At 46.2% G+C, this 22,419-nt stretch overlaps 1 protein-coding gene across 1 annotated transcript in view; it reads right to left on the reverse strand.

Moving 5' to 3' along the window:
* CABLES1 (Cdk5 and Abl enzyme substrate 1) overlaps positions 1–21,372 on the reverse strand; it is a 65,210-nt gene extending 43,838 nt beyond the window's left edge. The window contains exon 1 of the mRNA XM_072330160.1: positions 20,434–21,372. Coding sequence (XP_072186261.1) covers positions 20,434–20,924 — 491 coding nt within the window. The 5' untranslated portion in view covers positions 20,925–21,372. The remainder of the gene's footprint in view (positions 1–20,433) is intronic.
* Between the last annotated feature and the right edge of the window lie 1,047 nt (positions 21,373–22,419).

Here is a 22,419-nt window from a genome sequence, read left to right on the forward strand (position 1 = left end):
TGCATCTTAGACATTATAAATTACCCTATGATATTCCTCCAGCAGAGAAAATAAGTCCTTATGAGAGCAGAACAATGACCAAACTGAGCAAGTGAAAGCTAGCATGAGGTATTTCATGCATGATATATAAACTCCAGCACAGATTGTGACAATATAAAGAGTTTACCAATGCATGCTTTGGATTCAGTTCTGGGCACATTTGCCACAAATTCCCTCAAGATCAGATGCTTTTCTCACCACACTATTACACATCTGGGAGCAAACTCTGGTCATGCTTTGACACATCCGTGAGCTCAAATATGGGCCTCAGAAGAGACAGCTCTGTTTCCTACTGGTCTTCTTGCTCAGGACAGGCCTGAAGCCAAGCAGCATGGCTGCCCTGGGAAGAGCAAGCTCCTTACACTTCTCCTCCACTCCTACCACTGTGACTAGGCACAGCATTTGCCTGGGCTGATAGGTGGGAGCAGAAGATTAGATCATTTTCTCCTCTCCCCGCTGCGGTCTCCCGCTCAGCAGCATACTGTAACTGGCACATTCCCAGCCTGAGGTTGCTCTCCCATGGTACACATCTCTATTAAAAATTAAAATGTTTTTAGAAGCCAGTTCACTCCTTTTAGAACTCTAACTTCATGCAATCTGCACTGTGGAAGATCAGCTATGAACTGAAGACAACCTCGCATCTTTCTGAACATCCTTCTTACTAATCACAGTAAGGAGTATGACTCAATTTAAGAGATCGACCTCTGAGGAACCCTCACTTCTCTCAGTAAGCCAGCATTGCAGAAGAGGCAGAGCTCGGGCACCAACTTGCAGACACAGGGCAGGCAGCTCTCCTCACAGCACGCTGACTGCTGCACCAGGTTACCCCAAGGGTGATCCCTCACACATTCAACCTTCCCTCAGCACATCCAAAAGGTAAGTTGCATTCATGTTGCACAATCAAGAAGGTAAGAGGTTGGCAGAGCTACAGCTAACTCCGCAGTAACCCACTTCAAGTGTTCCTTCACCTGATCCAATCTAGCGTGTGTAGAAGAAAATAAATATGTGAAGCAATCATTAATAACAGAGTTGCAACCTATCTTCTGGCAGAGATAGTTAATCGATAACTGTTCACACCCAAACCTTACAGCGAGGCTGGAGGATCCAAGTTACCCAGCTCTCTAACAACCACAAACAAATTACTAACATAATTATGCAGCCGCCTGTGGACAGGAGCTGTGGGGCAAAGCTTTATGTATGCAGTACAGAAATATAACAGAGAAAATAGAAGCAAAAAAATTATTAAGCTTCTTTTCTCCCCACTAACAGACATTTTTAATTACATTTTTTTTCCTCGATGTTTCATTTGTTTATATCCACACACGTTATAGATGGTTTTAGGAAGAAAACAACCCCAAGGCTACGCAGAAGTGCATGCAGTTTATACTTCAGTCTTTGCTATCTGCCTGAAACAAATCAATCCACATTTCCTCAGCATTAGCAGGACTAAGGATAAAGCACACACGGATGTAAGCTGACAAAGATTTGCTGTTTGTTAGCCTCCTCCTTCCTTTCTCCTCTGGAACTCTTGGTGCTTTCACCAATACCCTTCACAACATGGGGGCCAGCACTCCTTCCAGAGGCTGCGCTACTGCCTAATCCTCAATCATTGAGAGGATGTTTCTTGATAACATAAAACAAGGCACTCTGTCATCTGACTTGATGGTAATTTTAAAGCTCTGCAATGAATTGCAATGAATCTGCGGCTCGTTAGCAATGAATTACATTGATGAAAGGTTACACGGAACCAAGGACAAGTTTTACTGAGCATCTCCAGGCAGTTGTTTTTCCAGGCCATCAGCTCTCTGCTACCCAATGAACACACCTTGTACTTCAGAAAGTCAACTGCCTGTTTCCCTGATAATAAATAAATAAACAAATAGATGTATACACACACACACACACACACACACAGCCTAATAAAGTACAAAGTGCCCCTCTCACGCTAGGGCAGCCCATTCCAGGATTCCACTCACATCTTTTACAGAGGGATGCTCTGATGTAAGAGCACGGCTAAGAAATTTGGAAGGATTTACAGATTAATCAGCCAGAGAGAAGATGTGGGTTATGCCTGCTAGAAAGGTGCTCCTCTGGGATGCTATGTGCAGCTCAGCTTACCACAGACAAAAGGAAACACGCTTTGGGAATGCAAATGAATTAGGATGTCACAAAAAGTAATTCAATTTGGACCAGCGGGGATTTACGTTATGTTAGTTACCTGCAAGATCTTTATTTAACTGTAATCTTGGCACAACATCTAGTACTGACATTCATTTGGACCACATCTTATCAAACCTATTTTTTAGAGCAGTGATAACTTATTCCAAGTATTTTGGATCACATCTATATTGTGTGTGTGTGCGTTTCATTCATGTCGCCAGTGTGGAAGAAGTAAGTGGAACAAGACAGCTAATTAGTCATTCTTCATTTCTGTCCTCAATAACCACAGAAGTCTTTTTTCTGCAGGCATTGTCTTACATCAAACAATTCACAGATAACAAAAACGCTCTCTTCCTGAAGGCACAGAAGTATTTTGATACAGAAGATGAAACAGAATTAGAAATTACTGGCAACACTTCTTCACTTTCCTATCCACTGGAGTATGTCCATTAGAACGCTTTGCTAATATGTAACTATATTACCAGACTGACAAATTCTGCACACTTGGCTGTTTTGGTACTACAGAGCACAAGCCACTAATAGCTGACTGCCTCATTCAAATGAAACAACACAATTATCAGATGTAACTTACACAATTAATACTACTGCTGCCAGCATTTTCAGCCCAGATTTGGTTCTTTTATAGCTCATTTGAAGTCTTTAGGGGACATGTTATTAGTACATCTGTCCTGCTGTAAACATAATTATCATGCAAAGTTCTATTTATCATGCTGAGCAGGAAGCACTCTGTATCAGCCTTTCAGCTTGAGCACACTGATAAACAGGCATGGGAATGCATCTGCCCCAGCTAGCCAGAACTGTGCTCCCTGCCAGGGGTATTGCTGTAGCTTCCTAGTCGAGTCTACAGCAGTTTTCTGAACAGGCTCCCGATTCGTGCTACCCTCAGATCTGTATCTCACACTGCTTGCTTGAAATGTTAACAAGCTTCATGGACTCCATTACCCTCTGCTCCCCACTTCACCCCCTGACCCAGTAAGCTCCTGTGCAGGCTAACAGAGCTGCTGCTGAGGGAGCACATCACCGTCTGCTTTACCACAATCACTAAAGAGGGGCTACAAGAAAAAAAGGGGGCAAACTCTTCAGTGAGGTTTGTTGTGATGGGACAAGGGGAAACAGTTTCCAACCAGAAGAGGCTGGATATAAATAAAGGTGTTTTATTATTATTATTATTATTATTATAAAGGTGATGAGGCACTGGAAGAGCTTTCCCGGAGAGATGGTGTATGCCCCATCCCTGGAGACACTCAAGGTCAAGCTGAATAGGGCTCTGAGCATCCTAATCTATCTGCAGTCATCCCTGTTTGTTGCAGAGGAGTTGGAGTAGGTGACCTTTAAGGGTCCTTTCCAACTCAAACAATCCTATGGGTATAAGATGATTGGGGCTATACACTAGCACTATAAGTCATGTCTATGTCACATGCACCACCCACTTCAATGCAACACCACTTTTAATACATTAACACAGGCTCAGGCCAGGCACAAGCTGGCATAAGTGAAACAAATGCCAACTCACACTATAATGGATTTTGCCTAACGTTGATATGTGGTTTTAAAAAGTGACACCTAAGACTCTGGTACTTACATGCAGAATAGCTGGAAGCTTAATAAACAGAGAAACAGCCCTCGTGGACACCTATTAACCTCCAGAGACCTACAGAATTTCCTAACACAACAATAAGGTGAAATGAAATAAAGGTCAGCCCTGTATAGTCCTCCTGCAAACTGCTGCTTTGGAACTGGGTTAAGCCAGCCTCAGTTAGTGCTAATTAACTTACATTGTGACCAAAAAATCAGTGAGCATCTAAAACAGTTACAGTGAACAGGTTTATGCTGGACTCCTTCAGGCTCAACAGACAAAACAGCACACAGGGCTTTGGACAGTGCTGACCAGACCTCCACCTTCAGGTACCAGACACCACAGCTGCAAGGTAGATGGTGTGTTATGCTTGCTACAGAGGAAAGAAAGCAACCTAAGGGCAGCAAAATGTGAAGTTAATCATTTTCTTTATCAGTTTATACTCATTTCTGTCTGGCATTTAAGAACTGCCTAGCAGGACTCATGGGGCTTGTGGGCTACCCTGTGCTCAATGGAATCTCACTGCTGCAGCACAGAGCTGCAGAGGAGACCAAGTCCCGATGGCATCAGGAAGCAAAAGTTGTTTCAGAGAGAAATTACTTCACTGCTTATAAATGTGCACTAAAGCGTACAGAGTGTTTTTTAAAACATAGGAGAAATTCACCAATCTAATCTAAGACAACTGCTATTGTAGGCTGCTGCTGGTCCACGCAGAACAGTCTTATGTTCATAGAATCTACTAAATTCACTGTTAATACTTGGACCAATTATGGATCATATTTTAGGCAACTTATTCCCAGATCATTCTGATGTTTCGTTTAATTTTGCTAAGACGGGGTAGCTGTGAGAAATGAGCTAGCACAGCACTTCAATCAATTATTCCCTTTCAATTCAAGAACTGTGCGTATCCAGACTGCTTAATTTCTCCCATACATCTGCGTTTGCACATCTTCCTTCTCTGAAGAGCTTTCAAAAGCTGAAGTTTTAATCACAGGACTATTTTTGATCCTAATTTTCCAAGCTGCATTAAAGCCGCTTCGTGACCTAATCTGATGGTAAATGTACCATCATTATGCAGTGGTTTCAAGGCAGTCGTACACTAACTAGTCATAATGTTTCTTATTTTTAATCACTAACTTACCAGGTGCCTGGTGTCCAATTAGAGCTATCAGTCTGCAGACATCACTTCAACAGAGGTCAGCAAATGACTTGTTGAAGTTAAGTGCTGCCTGGCATAAATAAAGCACATTGCAGAGCTCTGCTTCAACATTAACCCCCTCGGCCATAGCCTGGTGCACAAATGCTGCGAGCAAAGGCAAATCTGCTTTAACTCACACCAAGCTCAGACTTCTGCTAACAGAAGAGCTGGAAGAACAGAAACTTCAGGAGCACCAACCACGTCATCAGGAACCAGAGGTGTCTGCTAGCCTCTGGGTTCAGAGTTTTGATTAAATGACACCCCCCCCAGAAAATATATATACATATATATATTCACCTTTACAGAGGACAAACAGAAACGTTTCTTGCTGTTGGAACACAGCACCTTTCTGAAGGATTCTGTTTCCTCAAAAAAAAAAAAGCTCACAGTTTCCTCTGGTTTGGTTCACAAGAATTAACAGCTGTGTTTCAAGGCAGATGGAAAATCTGGCTTACACACAGCTTCACCCTCTTCCCCACATCTAACAGCTTACTGATAAGACCACAAGAAAGGTGGCAACCGCCACTAAAACTACCATCTCCTCAAAATCATAATCTTCATACAGTAAATATAATGAGCTTTCTTAGTGCCACACTGCAACAGTGTTGAACAGGATTGCATAAGCAAAGTTATATTCAAATCCACTGAAAATGCAATGAATTCTCCAAGGGCATGCACTAGCTGTAATTTCATCAATATTCACTTATCCAACTCCTTTGCTTTTAGGCTTCAGTGCAGGAAGTATTCTGCTCTGAGTATCAGGCCAGGGGGGGAATAAAAAAAGAAAGAATTGCAAGGTATTTTGCAAAGTGGTCCAAACGTTTAAAGTCTCTCTCCTTCCCTCTGTACCTGTAAGGGGATGCTTGGATGGCCCCATGTCATACCAGAGGGAACAGGGAGGTTCCCAATGCCAGCACTGGTTCCCTGTACCTACAAAATCTGATTTTACTATGATGTTGAAACTGGTGCGTGTGCTTGAGATGATCCTGAGGTTCACTTCATGCACACCAAACCCATCTGCTCTAATGCCTAAGGACAGCAATTTTCCCAGCAATTCATAGTACCGATCCTCCAACACAGAGAAAGAATCTGTCCTCTCAAATGGGAGCAGGCAGAAGATGCTGGTTTATATTCATGAAGCAACACCTTCCACAAACAACACAAAGGCCAACACCCCAGAAGACCAGCTCCTTAGGGCAGCCCTCAAAAAGGCTGCCTGTAGCCGCATACTTTATGCAAAGTGAGAAAAATTATAAGGAGAAGCTGCGTGCCCCAGCCAGGCTCCCAGTTCACATCTCACTACCTGAAGTCAATTAAACAAAAGAGCCTTGGGAAAAAAAAATCTCTGCAGTGCCTTGAGCTGCTGCCAACAACAGAGGAGGGATGGGAAAGTAAGGAGGAAAACAGGAAACAAGAAGCTGCGTCCCATCCCAACATCATCTGCTGCGACAATTTTGCACTACCACTTTTGGTGCTGCTTCTACTGCTGTCCATGACTCTTATAACCAAAAATCATTGGGTCAGGCAGACTCAGGTGTCCCAATGGGACAAATCTCACGACTGCTTCTGAGGCTTGAAGAGAGAATTAGGGGCAGTCAGCCCCACAGCCTGAGCCTGGCTGCTGCTGGGACCAAGTCCAGGCAAGAACTGACAGTGAGCTGCTTGTAGGCACCGCTCTCCGAGGTGGCCATAGAACAGCATTATGAAACCACACCACATAAAGCAGGTAATTCTGACAAAGCTCACTGCTAGATTTGATCATTTCGACTCTACAGGGGACGACACCCAGACTCATGACAGGTTAACAAGCTGTTGGGCATTTAGCATGCCCTGGAGCACCTGACTGGCTTTGTTGGGGCAGGCAGTGGGCCGCCTGTACACGTCCACAAGCAAACTGCATTTTCAAAGTGGGAGGTGGCTGCCTTGCAGAAAACAATTTACCTGTCTTAAAAGTTAAAAAGACAGAAGTTCATCCTGACCACACTCAGTACTACTGAGTTGTAAGTATATATAAATCTCAGAGGGAAGAGGCCACATGAGATCCCCTGCATCCAGACCCTTCCAGAAGTACAGTTGCAAAGGTGAGGCTCATGGTAGAGCCCTCTCCCATTTCTCTGCACAACCTCCTCTAAACACACTGCTGATTGTCAGGGTGTACTTGCTTGCTTTCCAGTTTCACAACCCTGGCTAAGGGAGATAGCAGAGCACAGCAGCTAGCCTTGCTCCCACAGTACCAACATCTGCACAAGACACCACTGACTCTGTATTCAAGACACCACCGATTCTGTATTATCCATTCAAACAACAAATAAAAAGCCAAAACATATAAAAAAAAAAATGTATGAACTTCTGTGAATCTTTAAAGTGTTATCTTTTGCCCTCTGGTATGAGGGTCTTTCAGGCTGCATCTTTCAAAATCTTGTTTTTGATCCTGAAAGTTATCAACTTTGTCAAGAAGGCAAAACACAAAGAGATTAGACTTAAGTACCTCCACCTCATTCCTACAGCCCAGGAACTGTAAAAGCCTTCTCCATACACTGCAAGCTTGAAGCTCGTAATATTGGAGTAAGATTCACTGCAATGGAGATGGAGAGGATGATAAAGATCCTTTATCATAATGCGTAATTTGGAAACATTAGTGTTTCCAACTGTCATAAAAAACACCCTAAAAATCTCAACAAATGCTAAGCCACTGTTTATAGTATCTGTTGCTTGATCCTTCATTTTCGCAAACCAGAAATGACATGCATACACCTGCCACATCTCAATGATGACTGAACTTGCACGTGCGGAAAGTTCAAGAGATGTAGGGGGTACAGCTAGGTATGATATGATAGCCAAGTATCTCTGAAAGCTGAAACATCAAATGGGGGTATAACAGCAGAATTGTTTCTTAAGCTTACCTTGTGCATTCACTTGAACCAGCAGCTATTTCAGCTTAGAGTGGTATTTTGGTTGGTGAACACTAGAACTGTGAGCATATTTGCTTCTCCCAAACACTGCTCTGGGGCCAGTAATCCCTTTAATTGCCCCAAATCACCTACAGCCACCTCCTGGAATATGAGCCTGCTCTTTAAGAGCTTTGGACAGACAATGAAAAGCAGTAAAAACAATCTGGAGAAAATTCTTTGCAGAAGGGCTACTCTCAAGGAGCCCTTCTCCCAGAATATGGGAGGATATAAAGTGTGAAATGCCTTGAAAAATCTCACCCTGACATCACTTTGTAAAAAAAGCAGATGCGTGTCCAGACCTCCATGACTTAGCGTGCAGTACTCTACTAGGTTGTAGTAAGCAATATTCACCTTTAACATTAAAAGAACTAGATAAGCGAGAAAAGTCCCTAGTGCCAAGCATTTGATCTGGTCCTGTACAAACTCATGCACCTGGACACCCGTAAAAGCACTAACACTGAATGACTAATCACTTCTGCAGAAACCTTGATTGACAGGGCTCTTGCTCAAATGAATCCATCTAACCACTCCTTTTGGCTCTCTGTGTTAGGCAATGGTTTTGTGAAGCCAAAGGCAACAAGCTACCTGTGAGAGTAAGGCTGAACGGACCGGCAGCTGTCTGCAGGATCAGGCTCTGTTTTTATAAAGCCATTTTTCATTGTCAGAAGCTCATTCAGAAATACTTGTTGCAAATTAATCACTTCTTTCAAAGGATATAGCTAAGAGAGGATTTACTTCAGAACAGCGTTAGTGGTGAAAGCACATCAAAATCTTTTAGAAAAGACAGCTCTTAAGACTTTTAGATGGCACAGATGTTAAATGCAGACATAAAATTTCTAACAGTTAAAATGATTTTCATGTGAAACAGCTAACCTTATAATAGCACACATCTTAGATCATCTGACTTCTGTGTCTGTCTGCATATTCAGCATCACGGCCCCAAGCTGAATAAACACAGGCAGAGAAGAAAGAGATTCTTGTTTCCTGGTAAAGCTTTTCGCATTAAAGAACCAAAAGCAGGGCAAAAGGCCCATTCAAAAATGTGTCACAAAACACTTCACCACAGATCTAGGAGCTTTGTTGTGAGGAGAAAAAAAACCCAATGTGCTGAACAATAATATTGCCTAACGGGATTACATACACACAACATAACTTCTCATTTACAATCTTCTGTTAGTAAGGAGTTACATGGGAGCTAAAGTCCTACTGTACTGATACTAGTTACATCACTTTAGGACAGACAGCAAGTGAACAAGTGAAGATACAGACCACACGGCTGTTACTGAAAACAATCTTACAAGGAAGATGTTACACAGGCAATTAAACAAGCAATATACCACTACATACATGCACATCATTCTTCTATTTCTAAGAAGGAAGACAAAAACCAAACTTTTGTAGCATGCATTTTTGGTCACATAACGCTTCCAAATTACAGACAAGTTGCATCTGAGTAATATACAGAAGAAAGAACCCTGATGGCAGCACTACCACATATTAAGATGAACTAAGCTCAGCATCCTCCCAAGCTTGTTTGCATATTAAATTTTCTGTGTTTTTATTAGCTAGAAAGAGTGCAAAGAAAGAGGTCCCAAACCTACATATTTCTCCCAGCTGGTTCTCTCCCTTGTTTTTCCTAACACACAGTCTGCACCTACCTACATGCATGCAGTGCTGTGAAGGTTTAAAAATAAATCAATTGAAAACAAAATCTGGGAGTAAAACCACTATAGCTGTAGACAGGAATTACAACAACAGAAAAAAATAAATAAGCAAATCAAAAAACACAGTATTTTAGGAACTGGTAACATTTACACCCCCACCACCTAATACAGAATAAGCATCCTTGTGTAAAATAATGAGGACAAACATGGTGGTAAGATACAACCATTGTTTGAAGTGAAATACACGTTCAGCTTTCATAGTACAGCTCCAGTCCTACTATTAAGCTCTGCAGGCTTTACCCCACCTTTCAGACTGCAGAAATGGATGCTCAGTCACTCTGAGTGCCTGCCACCAGCTTGAGCTGTGCAGGAGGATGAAGATGGAGAGGACTTATGGGCTGAGAATGCTGTGTGCTGTTCTGCCAGCAAGCCCAGTCCAGCTGCTCAATCCCAACATCAGGCTGTCCCAACATGGGGCTACGTTCTCTTCTGAAAACAGGATGGAACAGGAGGAAAGCTGTGCTGAGTATGAGAACAGAACTTAAACTTACAAACTCTCATGAACACTGATATATAATATTGAAATTTCTGTTTTCTCCTCCTTTACCTGTTCCAATAAGCAGACAGGAAAGATGTCTGTTAGTGTGAATAATCTTTGCAAAGATGCTCACACACTACACGCTTCTCTTGGCACCACAGAGCAGTCCCACAGCATGAAGCCTCTCTCCCCCACAGCAGTAAACCAGGTGATACCTGGCAGGAGCCCACTGTCAGTGCACCAACTACTGCAGGGCACACAGCCTGCAGGGCCAGGCCAGAGCAGGCCCGTAGGTGCACAGCATAGATAACTTGTCTTCAAGCTCCTGGCTCTGTGCTCTGCCCTTCTAGGCTACACTGCTCAACAGTATGGTGCAGTCTGCTAGATTGAGAAAGCCCAGTTCTTTCTCAGAGGCTTTGCATTTAAATAATTCATATTTCTGATGACTTTTGCTTTGTTTTCTTCAGTGCATTGTATGCTTTAAACAACTTCTACAAATCAATTGTAGCATTGCCAGCAGGAACAGGTGACCACCCCTCTGTACTCAGTTTTGGTGAGGCCTCACCTTGAGTACTGCATTCAGTCTCTTCAACCCCTCACTTTAAGGAATACATTGAGGCCCCAGAGTGTGCCCAGAGAAGGCCACAAAGCAGTGAGGGGTCTGGAGAACAAAGCTTATAGCGAGTGGCTGGGATCATTCAGTCTGGAAGAAACTCAAGAGGAACCCTTATAACTCTCTGCAGCTGCCTAAAAGGAGATTGTAGTGAGGTGGAGAGGTCCACCTGTTCTTTGGGTAACAGCAACAGGACAGGACGGAATGGCCACAAACTGTGGTAGGGAAGGTTCAGGTTAGATATTTAGAAAAACTTCTCAAAAAGAGTGGCTGGGCATTGGGACAACTGTGCAGGGCAGCAGTAGTGTTACCATCTTCTGGAGGTGCTCAAGAACTGTGTGGATGTGGTACTCAGGGTCACGGTTAGCAGGCATGATGGAGACAGATTGACAGGTTGGACTAGATGACCTTAGTGGTTGTTTCCAACCATAATGATTCTGTGATTCTAAGGAGCACAGTCAAGTAGAACTGACTGTCACCTCACAGCAGGACACAGACACACAGTGAAGAGCTGACCAGGCTTTCAGGTATCTTAATTTCAACTTTGCTTGAGAAACTTGAGAAAACTGTGTGCTGTTCTGCCAGCAAGCCCAGTCCAGCTGCTCAATCCCAACATCAGGCTGTCCCAACATGGGGCTACGTTCTCTTCTGAAAACAGGATGGAACAGGAGGAAAGCTGTGCTGAGTATGAGAACAGAACTTAAACTTACAAACTCTCATGAACACTCTTGTCTCATTAGACAAGAACAATCTGCACTTCAATCTTCTGTTTCTTTGGGCCCATACATGTTAATACTCAAAAACGTAGGAGATCAGCAGTTATATGGCCACAAACACCATATTTTGAGTTACGTAAGGAGAGTTTCTGGCCATTTCTCTTGATGCATCATCACAAAGCAAGTTCTCTGACTCAGTTAGCAGGAAGCATGCTGCTAGCTCCAATAACACAGAATCACAACTACGGTCTGCAGCTTCAAGTGCTCCCCTCAAAATGAGAGGGTAGACAAATATGAACCAGAGTAGAGCTATAAGTGCAGGAAGCAAAATTTGCAGGAAATAAAGGAAAAGCACAAACAGTCCTTTTAAAGTGAGATTTTGCAAAGGAGTCCGGAGAGCTTTTCCAATTCATGGTTCAGAAACTCAAAAACAAAATAATCTCAGCTTGAACTGCTCCACTGCTGTTCTCTCTACAGCCCCAATTACACAAGACATAACTAATCCAGAAAAAGACACTGCAGAAGCAAAGCCTGATCTTCATTACCCTTCTATCTTGGGAACACGGATACGATGGTCAAAAGCTTCTCAAAAGTCGTGTTTCTTCGAACACATGCAGATGATGTATGCATACACAGAAGGAAAAAAGACCGTGTTGAAATTTTCCTGGGAACTGTACAAAACAGAACTGCAACAAGTACAAGACAACTGCTGGTTATACAAAAGCTTGTGCCATCCTCAACCGCTTTTATCATGTTCATTTATCCAGTACAATATTCAAGATAGGCAATTGCTTGACTGGAAACATTACCTCTGCACCGACAATAGAATAGACAGGCCTGATCCTGTCCCATTTGTACCTGAGCAGTTCAGACCATTCCTTTTCACTTGCCTCAACATTTGCAAACATGCAATGGTTCACAAGGTCTTTTCCACTTCAGCCCCTTCTTCTCCATCCCTCACCTCCTTTCCCAGTGTAGTAAATTATAACCCACATCACCGTGAGGTACTGCAGAAAACAGCAAGGAGGACTGGGGGTTAGTTCATAAGCAACATGAAAAAGCATCATTTTCCATGGCCTTGAGCACAGCATCAGTCTCACACTATAGAATTTCCCTGCTCCTGTTGCAAGGATGTACCATTCTGGAAGATGAATGTTCTGAGCTCAAGACTCAATGGGAGAAAAAGCACATTTCCATTAGCATCGTGCATTCAGTCTTAACACAAAGTACGAGGCCGGCAACATCTACTACTGCTGCATTAACCTTAAAAATGACTACTGAAGGGTGCTGACAAATTAAGTAACCAGCTCCTATCTGTAACCTTTTCTGTATAAGGCTGTGTGAAAAGATGGCATTCTACAAACACCATTTAGGGTTTAAACAGTTTTGAGTAAGGAAAACAACAGCCTTATAAAACTAAAGAGGTTCCCAAGATATGTAAGAGTTGAAGACAGGAGGTTACATTAACTCTGTTCTAAAAAGCATAATTATGCCTTTGTATTTTAAAGAACATTTTTTTTTCTGAGACTATTAATAGCAGCCTGTGATTTTTCCATGTCTTTTTACGTAACATGCTGCAGTACCTGCTCAGCTCACCTACCGGAGCAATTAAACCATACTTTGCACTGTCACATCAGAAAGTGCTTTTCCTCTCTTCACTTTAACCAAAAAAACACGGCAGTGTTTTACAGTGCTCAATTACGGAAATGATATCATTCACTTGGAGCAACGTGGAAAACTACAAAGTTTGCTTGTTAATTACCAAGTCTGCTCAACTCTGCCTATGTGCCAGGCATCAAAATGGAGTCACCTTTTTCATGTAGTTCCGTCACCTAACAAGGGCAGCCCTCTGTGCTCTGCAAATCAAGCACACCCCTACAGACACGTGTGCAGTTCTTCTGTCAGCCCGCATTTGCCTGGGTGGAACTGATTGAAAACTAGACCGAGAAAGGAGGAAGTGAGCCTCTTTTTCTGCTGGATCTGCAAGTATTAACTCAAGCACAGAAGCAACAGGAAAATAAAACTCTTTGTCTGTAGAGAGGCATGACTGACAAGGCACAAAGAATAAAGTTGGTAAGGAAAAAAATTCAAAAAGATGTTTTGAAGACAAGACATGATCCAGACCACAGCTGATCTCTAGCTTCTGTTTTCTATTATATCCTTTAGATAGGCTGAGCACAGTGAGATGGGAAGGACAAAGTCCTAAAACACTACTGTGATCAAGAAGGTATGGACTGTACACAAGGAGATCTGTGCTGTCCATACAGATGGCACAAGTGGTTCAAGTAACCTAGAGGCCAAGGGTCTTACAAGAGTCACCTTCTGGTTCTCTTTTCCATCTCTTCATGTTTTGGATGAAAGATGTTCTTCCTGAAGGTCGTTGGGGTGGCAAAGCTCTGCTCTCCCCTCCTCCAGTGCCATGTGTCCAAGAGACTACGACTGAGCAGATCTACCTCCAAAGCAGGCAAACAATGCAGTGCTGCTTGTACCCTGCAAAGAGCACACCATCACACTGGGGCTGGAATTTCTTCTTCTGCTAGCAGCTGGGAACAGGCTGTTCCAGTGTCAGCTCTATAGAAAAGCAACGGTAATAACATCTGAATCTTTCATCATAATGAAATTAAAATCCAGCCACAGTGCCAGCATGTACTCCTGTCAGACAGGGAGACACCTCAATTCAATTCCCCCATCTCCCTACTGGCTTCTTAACCTCCATGTGATCCAGTCTTGTTGGAGGGCTAGGACCTCTCCCCTGCTCTTCATCCCCCACAGACACAGCAGAACTAAATGATGCTGGGAATACTGAAGCCTACTGCTGCAAAGTGAGAAGCACTAACTTTTTAGTCCTCAATATCCTATCCAAGTCCAGGGAAAGAAAATAAAGCAGAATTTCCCCACCCCCCCACCCCTCCATTTGTTCCATGAGTCTTGTTCCAGTTGAATAATGCGGTGCACAGAGAAGTCAACATAGTGTCACCTTACAGATTTTTCCTGTTGCACAAAATTAGGGGATTTTTTTCCTCCTTCACGGTAAGATTTATGTTTCTTTTGAATGCTTTTATCTATAAAATGATGTACTTATAGCTGATTTCTCTTGACAACACTCAGGTTTGAAAACCGAATTACATTTGCCTTGGCAACATGATTACCTGCAGGAACACCAAAATGCAATCCATAGTTGTCCCACTGAAAAGTTATAATAAATAAAGTTATCTAGCATTCTATTTTTTTTATCCTAGCAATATTACGTCTATGATAACGTAAAGATTTATTTACAGGCATAACTTTATGCACTGACCCTTGATTTAACCGAGTAATTTCATTCATACATAAATGCATACTTAAGAGCTTGTGGGATCCGGGGTTAGAAAGAACATAAAACTCCTTTTGCCATCCAAGAAAAACAGGGGAAAAAAACACATTTCAATTGTGGAAAGAGAGTCTTTCTTTCCCTAAGCCTCAAAATTGCTAGTCTAATTTATAATAACATGGGAAAAAGTAAAACTGCTTACTAAGAACATGTAATTGTCCTTTATATTCATATACAGGGCAATGGAGCCCTTTTAATAAATAGATAGGTAGATATTCCTAAAGAAGGGAAGCCAACCTTTGTTTAACTTTCCATTCACTTCTAAATTTTCCATAACAGAAAAGTTTCCTCCAGCAAGAACTGAAATGTAGCCACTAAGAGCAACGTTGACTCTGAAACACATCATTAGAACAGAAAATACATTTAGCATTCATGACAGGAAGGCAGTTGCTACACACACAACACAGCAGCCACTGTAGAGGAACCTCACAGTTCCTTAAATACATGCTCTTCTAAATCTGCATACTGCATCCTGAAAAGCAAACCCTAAGACACGTGCCAGAGGGGTTCCCAAAAGCATCTCACTGGCACATCACATCTCCAAGCAGCAGGGAAATTTTCCTCTCCTAACTGATCTGATGAGTTCTCTGCTCTGTTCCTGCAGCAAATCAAACTTTGCTAAACCCCTCTTATGAACCAAGAGCTTCTTTGCAAACCGTAGGTAGATATATGATAAATGATGCGATTTGCATTTTCTAGCAGTCACATCTTACAACAAGCTGGAAAGGGTTTATCAATTGGGTTACTGATGCAGCCAGCTCTGTGCCTCGCTGCACCTGCTGTGTTGCCATGCCTGCTGTGTTGTGGCAGTCCCACACTCAGGGGCCATCCTGCCTGCAAGACTGTTTGCAAGAAAGGACTGCTTATGTCCTCAGAGTTACAAGAGTCTGTCCAGAGGCAAATGTAATGGATATCTGCATTGCTCAAAGAGAATCGGCTATTTAACATGGGGTAAGTTTATGTCTGCAGAAGTTGCAATGCAGAAAAGTTCAAAATATATATATACATATATATATATATATATATATAAAATAAAAGACAACTGAACTCCTGTATTTTCAGATTAAACCATACAGATAAGCCTTTTTACAGCTGTGTAGCTGAGAACTTGACTGAGAGACAAGGAACAGCTGAAATAAGGAACAAATAAATCACGGTTTGGTTCTGAATCACTGTTCACGCTCCTTATCTTTACCTCACTGCAGACTCCCCTGTCCATAGACTCCAGAGTGCCTACATGGTATTCATTACTCTGAACTCCAAGCACAGAATCTGCATTACGGGTGATTTTTTTTGTTCTTCCTTACAAACAGAACATTTCAGATCACGTATTTGTATTTTGGTTGTTTTCAACTGTTCCAATCAAAGCCATATCCTCCACCAGAATCATTCACAAAGTCATAATAGCTACTGATTAAAACGCACTTACTGTATAAAAGCTGTCATCTAAGTACTGTCATTATCTCATCTACCTACCGACCATCAAACTACGTCCTTGTGATGGTCTGGGGGGGCTGGTGAGTCACTCCCAATCCTCACCTTTTCACCATGCTTGCAGAAGTAGTATGCAGCAACTTAACAAAACAGACCAGCCTGCCTGCCTGAACAGGAGCTTTGCTGATAAAAAGAAAGCAATTGAGCTGGCTTTAGAGTCGTTTCACTTCAAAACCTGTCAAGCTTTGAGACTCTCTTTCAGAGACAGCTGTCTTAGCGTCTTTCTGTCTATAAAGATGACTAATTAATGCCCTAGAAGTTGTGCACACTACGTTCTGTCCCAGCTCTTCTTCGGGACTGACAGCAAAGAGATTTCTTTCTTGTCTTATTAGTATTACCTTTCTTGTTGGTTGAAGACGTTTGCTGAGTATTATAGTAAAAGCTGAAATATGCCAGAACAAACTTCTGAGTAATTTTAGATAAAGCTCTGTGAATTAAGGAAACAAAGCTGATGTAGCTATGCTGTCTACTGGCCTATGGATCCTCCTGTCACTGTACTACAGTGACTTCTGAACAACTGGTCAGCCTCAACTGCCATCTGAAATAGGACAGTGGTTCCAGATGCTCTAAGGAAGCAACAGGGTGAGGCTCAAACCTGTGCCTTGATCACAGGGAATCAAAGAATGGTTTGGGTTGGAAGGGACCTCAAAGCCCACCCAGTGCCATGGGCAGGGCTGCCCCCCAAGCAGCTCAGCTGCCCAGGGCCCCATCCAACCTGGCCTTGAGCACCTCCAGGGATGGGGGCACCACAGCTTCTATGGGCAGTTGTGCCAGTGCCTCACCACTCTCTAAGTAATGAATTTCTTCCTAAAGGCATGTTAAGATCAGAGGCGGGTGCCAGTCTGTACGGATGCTGGGCTGGCCTCATTCAGCACGTGCACAGCTCAGAAAGTAAACGGGACTTTGCACTTCCTTCACGGGGCCCATGAGGAGCCTGCAAGCTGGGTGCACAGGGACAGCAAGTCCCTCCCTGGCGTCAAAGACTTGGGCAGGGCCTGCAGTGCTGAGAACAAGCCGCAGCAGGACACTGGTACAACCACTCAAACAGCCCCTTTTACAGAGCCTTAATCCCCCTCTTGAATATCCCTTCTTTGAGGTGGCACAGGACAGCCATTTAGCCTCCTGAAATGATGACTGAAGTCACCCAAGCATCCCCTCCTTCAGAGGCAGCAATGAGCAGTGTACACAAGGTCACACACCTATGAAAAGACTTAGTTCAGCATGTGCACTTTCCATTCATTTCTCAGACCATTAAATCACTGTTTTCACGCTGTTCTTGTCGACATCATTCTAAAACTCAGGCTGCCTGAAGGGCTTTAGGTTCAGTGAATAACAGAGCCTCAATTGCACACGAAAGGTCCAATGCCATTCCAGTGGCTTACAAGCAAACTCCTGAGGCTTGCAAGATCCCAGAGGGCAGACAGTGCCCTCCACTTCTGTTTTGCTCCTCCTATGGGACTTCGCCTGTAACACACTCATTTCCATGAATCTCTTCTTTTGCTCAGCTCCACAGTAAAACATCAGTATTTTAAATACCCAAATACTTTCATATCTTCAGTGCAAGTCTGAGTTCGTGTACAACAAAACTCTGGTAGAGAATGGAAAGCTGAGAGAGGAAACTGTCTCCCCTCTGCATTGTCAGAGCTGAATGAGCCATGAGGTGGAAGGCGCAAGCAATTTCTAATGGGCAGAAACAAACTGAATCTTTCCAAGCTTTAATAATCATGCATTAATTTCAGAATTAGTCAGGAAATGAGATTCGTGCTGCAGGTCAGTACGTTCTGAAGACAAATCCGCTCAAAGCACAGTAGCTTGAATGCCTGTTCTTAGAGAACCCCCCTTCCCCCAGCAATTACTCAGCAGATATCCCTTTCCGTTGCCTTTCCCAGGCCAGATGCTCTGAGCACAAATTCACCCTCCCCATCTGCTGTCATGCAGTGACACAGACAAACACAACTGTAAGCACTGCTTCAACTTCAGATCCACTCATTGATTTGTTTCCTTGGCGAAACCACATTCCTTCCCAACAACCTGAGCCACGGGGAAAAGCCGTGCGTAGAAGAGGAAACCTCACATATGGAAGCGACGGTAGTTTTTTGGCAATAAGAATCATAGGCATAAGGAAAAACAAGTGAATGGGGTCATTACCCAACCTCCGGACTCTGTAATGATTTTAAACCAGTGTTGTTGTAATCTTGTTCCACAGAGGTCCTCGCTAATTGAGATGAAGCTGTTGAATCAATTAATTCAACACGAAACAAAACATGGCACAGCCTGACCGCAGGTTCTACCACCTAGCCGAGACAAACTTCTTCAACCCCAGACGAGAGCCTTAGGCATCAACAAGCCAACTCCTGCACCAGCGTTTTCCCCTTTCATGTAATTACACACCAGCCTTCAAGCAGCTCCACGTTCTTCTTAGTGCCATTCGTGCCTTGTGAATACACGCAGAGCTCAAACCCAAACCACGTTAATGATAACCTTGTTAAATATAAACCAGTCTGCAATTATACGAACTGCTAACACAAACAGAAAAGTCAGGAAGCTCCGATTGCGCGTCAACAATGGTTTCTGAGAACTAAATAAAAACAACAACATCACGCCCAACGGGGTAACAGAAGGTGGTTCTTCGTGCCTAAGCACAGAGGACTGCTCTGTCAAATGACAGACTCACTTCCAAGTCTGCTGCATAGAGAGCAAATGGGTAGGAGGAGAAGCAGTAGACGCACACATGATCTAGAGAAATGTGATTTTCCTGTCGGCTGCTCTGCACCCCCATGGCTGTCTCTGGGCAGTCGCTGCCATGCCAGGCCGCACCACCTGCCCGTATCTCCTGTAGGGCAGCACAGGCTGCGTGAGCACCTGCTTTGGGGCTGGTGCCAGCCACGTGCATGTCTGTGATTTACCTCTGTGTAGCACTGAGCTCATCCACACATCGGGGTCTGTCCAGCAGCGTTTCATTGAGACGAGGAGCAGAGGCTGGGTACAACCACTGCATGCACGCTGCCATCCTACCCCTTCAGCTGTCCGGCTGTTTAATACATACATGCTCCAAAACAAACAAATCTGTCAGACAGGCTGAGGCCTGTCCCAGCCTGAACATGTGCCCTATCACAGCCACAGGGCTTCGCATCTCCAGTCTGCAGACAAGGGCAGTATTGCCTCTCTGTGTTAACTTTGAAAAGCAGAGTCGTGGAAGGAGGAACCCAGAGGTTGGCAAGTAGGGGCACGGCAAAGTAACAAGAGGCTGAGGAAGAAGTGATGCAGATGGGACCAAGGACCACGAGCAGGATGCACGGGTGCAAGGGAAAGCAAAGAGGATGCTCTGGAGCACTCACTGCAGGAAGTGTTCAGACTCAGAGCGTAGACAGGCTGGAAGGTAGGGTTGACACCTCCAAAAAGCCATCAGTACACCCAGATGGAAGGTGAGAAACGGGGAACACAGCCGAAACAATCGCCACCGGAACACCTCGGCTTTCTGCAAGCCAGTTGGTTCTGACAGCGATTTTTCCGCCGCGATCCACGCTTAATTACCCTTCCTAGCCCTTGCAATAACAACACGTGATTCAAAGCCTACCTATGCGTCCGAGGGAGAAGCAAGGAGTGAGCGCGGCCAATGGGGAATGTGGGAGCGGCAGCCGACGGGGGCTCGGAGCGCGGTCCCCTCTCTCCCTCTAGCCTCGGATATCCGAGAGCGCTACCGGAGAAGCTCAAGCAACTCATTTCGCACCCGCAAACAGCCCATATGTATTTGCACGTTACTACACACGCTCGCAGCTTCTCAGCACAAAGTCTCCGCTTTTCGAGCAGGTGGGACGAGCTCGTCTCGAGGCAAAGCAGCCCCGCGGCAAGCGGCGGCCCACGGCCACACTTAGCGCCGGCGGCCGAAGGGCGTCCCGGGGAGCCGGCGGCGCGCGGCCCGCCCCTCCGCCCCGACCCGCAGCCCGCCCGAGGGGTCGGCGACGGGAGCGCCGCAGAAGCGCCGCGGCAACGGGAACACCGCCGCCAGTGGCGCGGCCCGCGGACGGGGCTCAGCACCTGCCCGGCCCCGCGCCCGCCCCTCCCCTCCGCCTCGCCCCCCGGCGCCGCTTACCGCGATCGCTGCAGCTCGAAGGCGGCGGCGGGGCCCGGCTGCCCCAGGTCGCAGCCGCCGGGGCCCTGGGGGCTGGCGCGGCCGAAGGGAGCGGGCAGCACCCCGGCCGTGAAGGAGTTGAGGCGGCCGCGGCTCCCCGCCGGCCCCGCGGCGCCCAGGAAGGCGGCGGCCGGCACCTGCACGGCGGCGAAGGCGTCTTCCTCCTCGTCCTCCTCCTCCTCGCGGGGCCGGGGCGGGTCGGCGGGCGCGGCCGGGGGGCTGCCGAGCCGCGGCGGCGGGGCCTGGCGGGGCCTGGAGGCGGCGGCGGGGCCGTCGGCGCCCGGCGGCGGGGGCCGCCCGTCGAGGGAGATGCTGGTGAGGAAGGAGAGCGCGGCCTGCCTGCGCCGGGGGTCGCCGCGCGGCGGCGGCGGTCCCTTCCTGGGGCACGGCTCCGGCGGCGACAGGGGCCCGGCGGCAGCGGGGCTGCCCGGGCCGGCGGCGGCCGCCGCCATTGTCGGCCCCCTTCCCTCCCCGCTTCCCTCCCGCCGGCCGCCGCCTCTCTCTCTGCCGCCCTTCAGGCCGGCGGGCTAGCGGGGCGCGGGCGGGCGGCGGGGCATGGGTGCCGTCGGTGGGGCCGCCGCCCCGTCGGGCCGCATGGATGTAAGCGCGGCGGGGCTGCCCTCCGCACGGCCGTGCCGAGCCCCCGCCGCCCGCCCTGCCCCTATTTATGGGTGCAGCCGCGCGGCGCAGCGCCCCGTGTAACAACACGGCAATCACGTGTGGGAAACGGGGAGCTGGAGGAAAACAAAAGCCCGGCCAGCAGCCCGGAGGAGGAGGAGGAGGAGGAGGGAGAAGGGTGGGTCTCCGCCAGCTCCCTCCTTTCAACCTCTCTCGGTGTGCTTTTTTTTTTCTTTCCTTTTTTTTTTTCCTCCCCCCTTCCCTCCTCCTCCTCCTCTTCTTCCCTTCCTGGATGCGAGGGGGCGGGCGGGAGCCGGGGGAGGTGGAGTCTGTGCCCGCGGTGAGCGGCACGTGGCTCGCCGGGCTGGCACCGCTACCGCTGCGGGTCGTGGGGCGGCCCGGCGCGCACAGCTCCCTCCCGCAGCATCCCGTAGGCTTCCCAAGCGTTCAGCTCCATCCCCAGCCTTGTACTTAGGAGTGAACGCGCTGCATCCCGCTCACTCTCTCATCCCCGGCCCCGCAAGGTGCGCCTTCATCACCATCCCAAAGCAGTGGCCGCCCTACCGCCCAGCTTTCTGCTCCGTCCCATCGGTGCTGTTGTCTTGTGATGGTAATTTCATCAACGGCTTATATAAGGGTTGGATAACACAAGCAGCACAACATATGGTTCGTGCGAGATAGCAACGTGTGCTCCGTAAAGCGTTACAATGGCTCGTGTGATATTCCCGTTACAGTCTGTGGATGGTTTACAGCCTTCCCAAGCTGTCACAAATAGCGTAAGGTCCCATGTGATTCGATCAAAAGTTTGCTAATTTGATAAACAAAATGGATTATTTGGTCACAGAGGGAAACCTAATGTTATTACTGGAGGAAGCTACGGACTTGCGTCTGCATTCCTCTCAAAACAGATCTTTTGAGCATTCAGTGACTTTAGAATAGAGCTCAGTGGGACAGGTTGGTTTGTGAAGGTTTGGCCTGCGATGGCCCTGGGTGCCGCCAAACCTTGCCTGTAAGGCCACAGTGTCCCCGGAGCACTGCAGCATCCTGGTGCTGCATGGGCAGCAATCTGAGCAGGCAGTGCTGAGCAAAGGATGGGAAATGCTGGAGGAAAGAGAGTGTTTCTCAAATCCCACTTTCTTCCGGTTGGATGGATTTTGAGGTGCGCATTCCATATCTCAGCACAAGAAAGACATGGAGGTACTGGAGCAGGTCCAGAGAAGGGCAACGAGGCTCGTGAAGGGCTTGGAGAATCAGCCCTACGAGGAGAGGCTAAGGAAGCTGGGGCTGTTTAGTCTGGGGAAAAGGAAGCTGAAGGGGAGACCTTATTGC

Source organism: Excalfactoria chinensis, chromosome 2, assembly GCF_039878825.1.
Source record: "Excalfactoria chinensis isolate bCotChi1 chromosome 2, bCotChi1.hap2, whole genome shotgun sequence".
NCBI classification, from domain to species: domain Eukaryota; kingdom Metazoa; phylum Chordata; class Aves; order Galliformes; family Phasianidae; genus Excalfactoria; species Excalfactoria chinensis.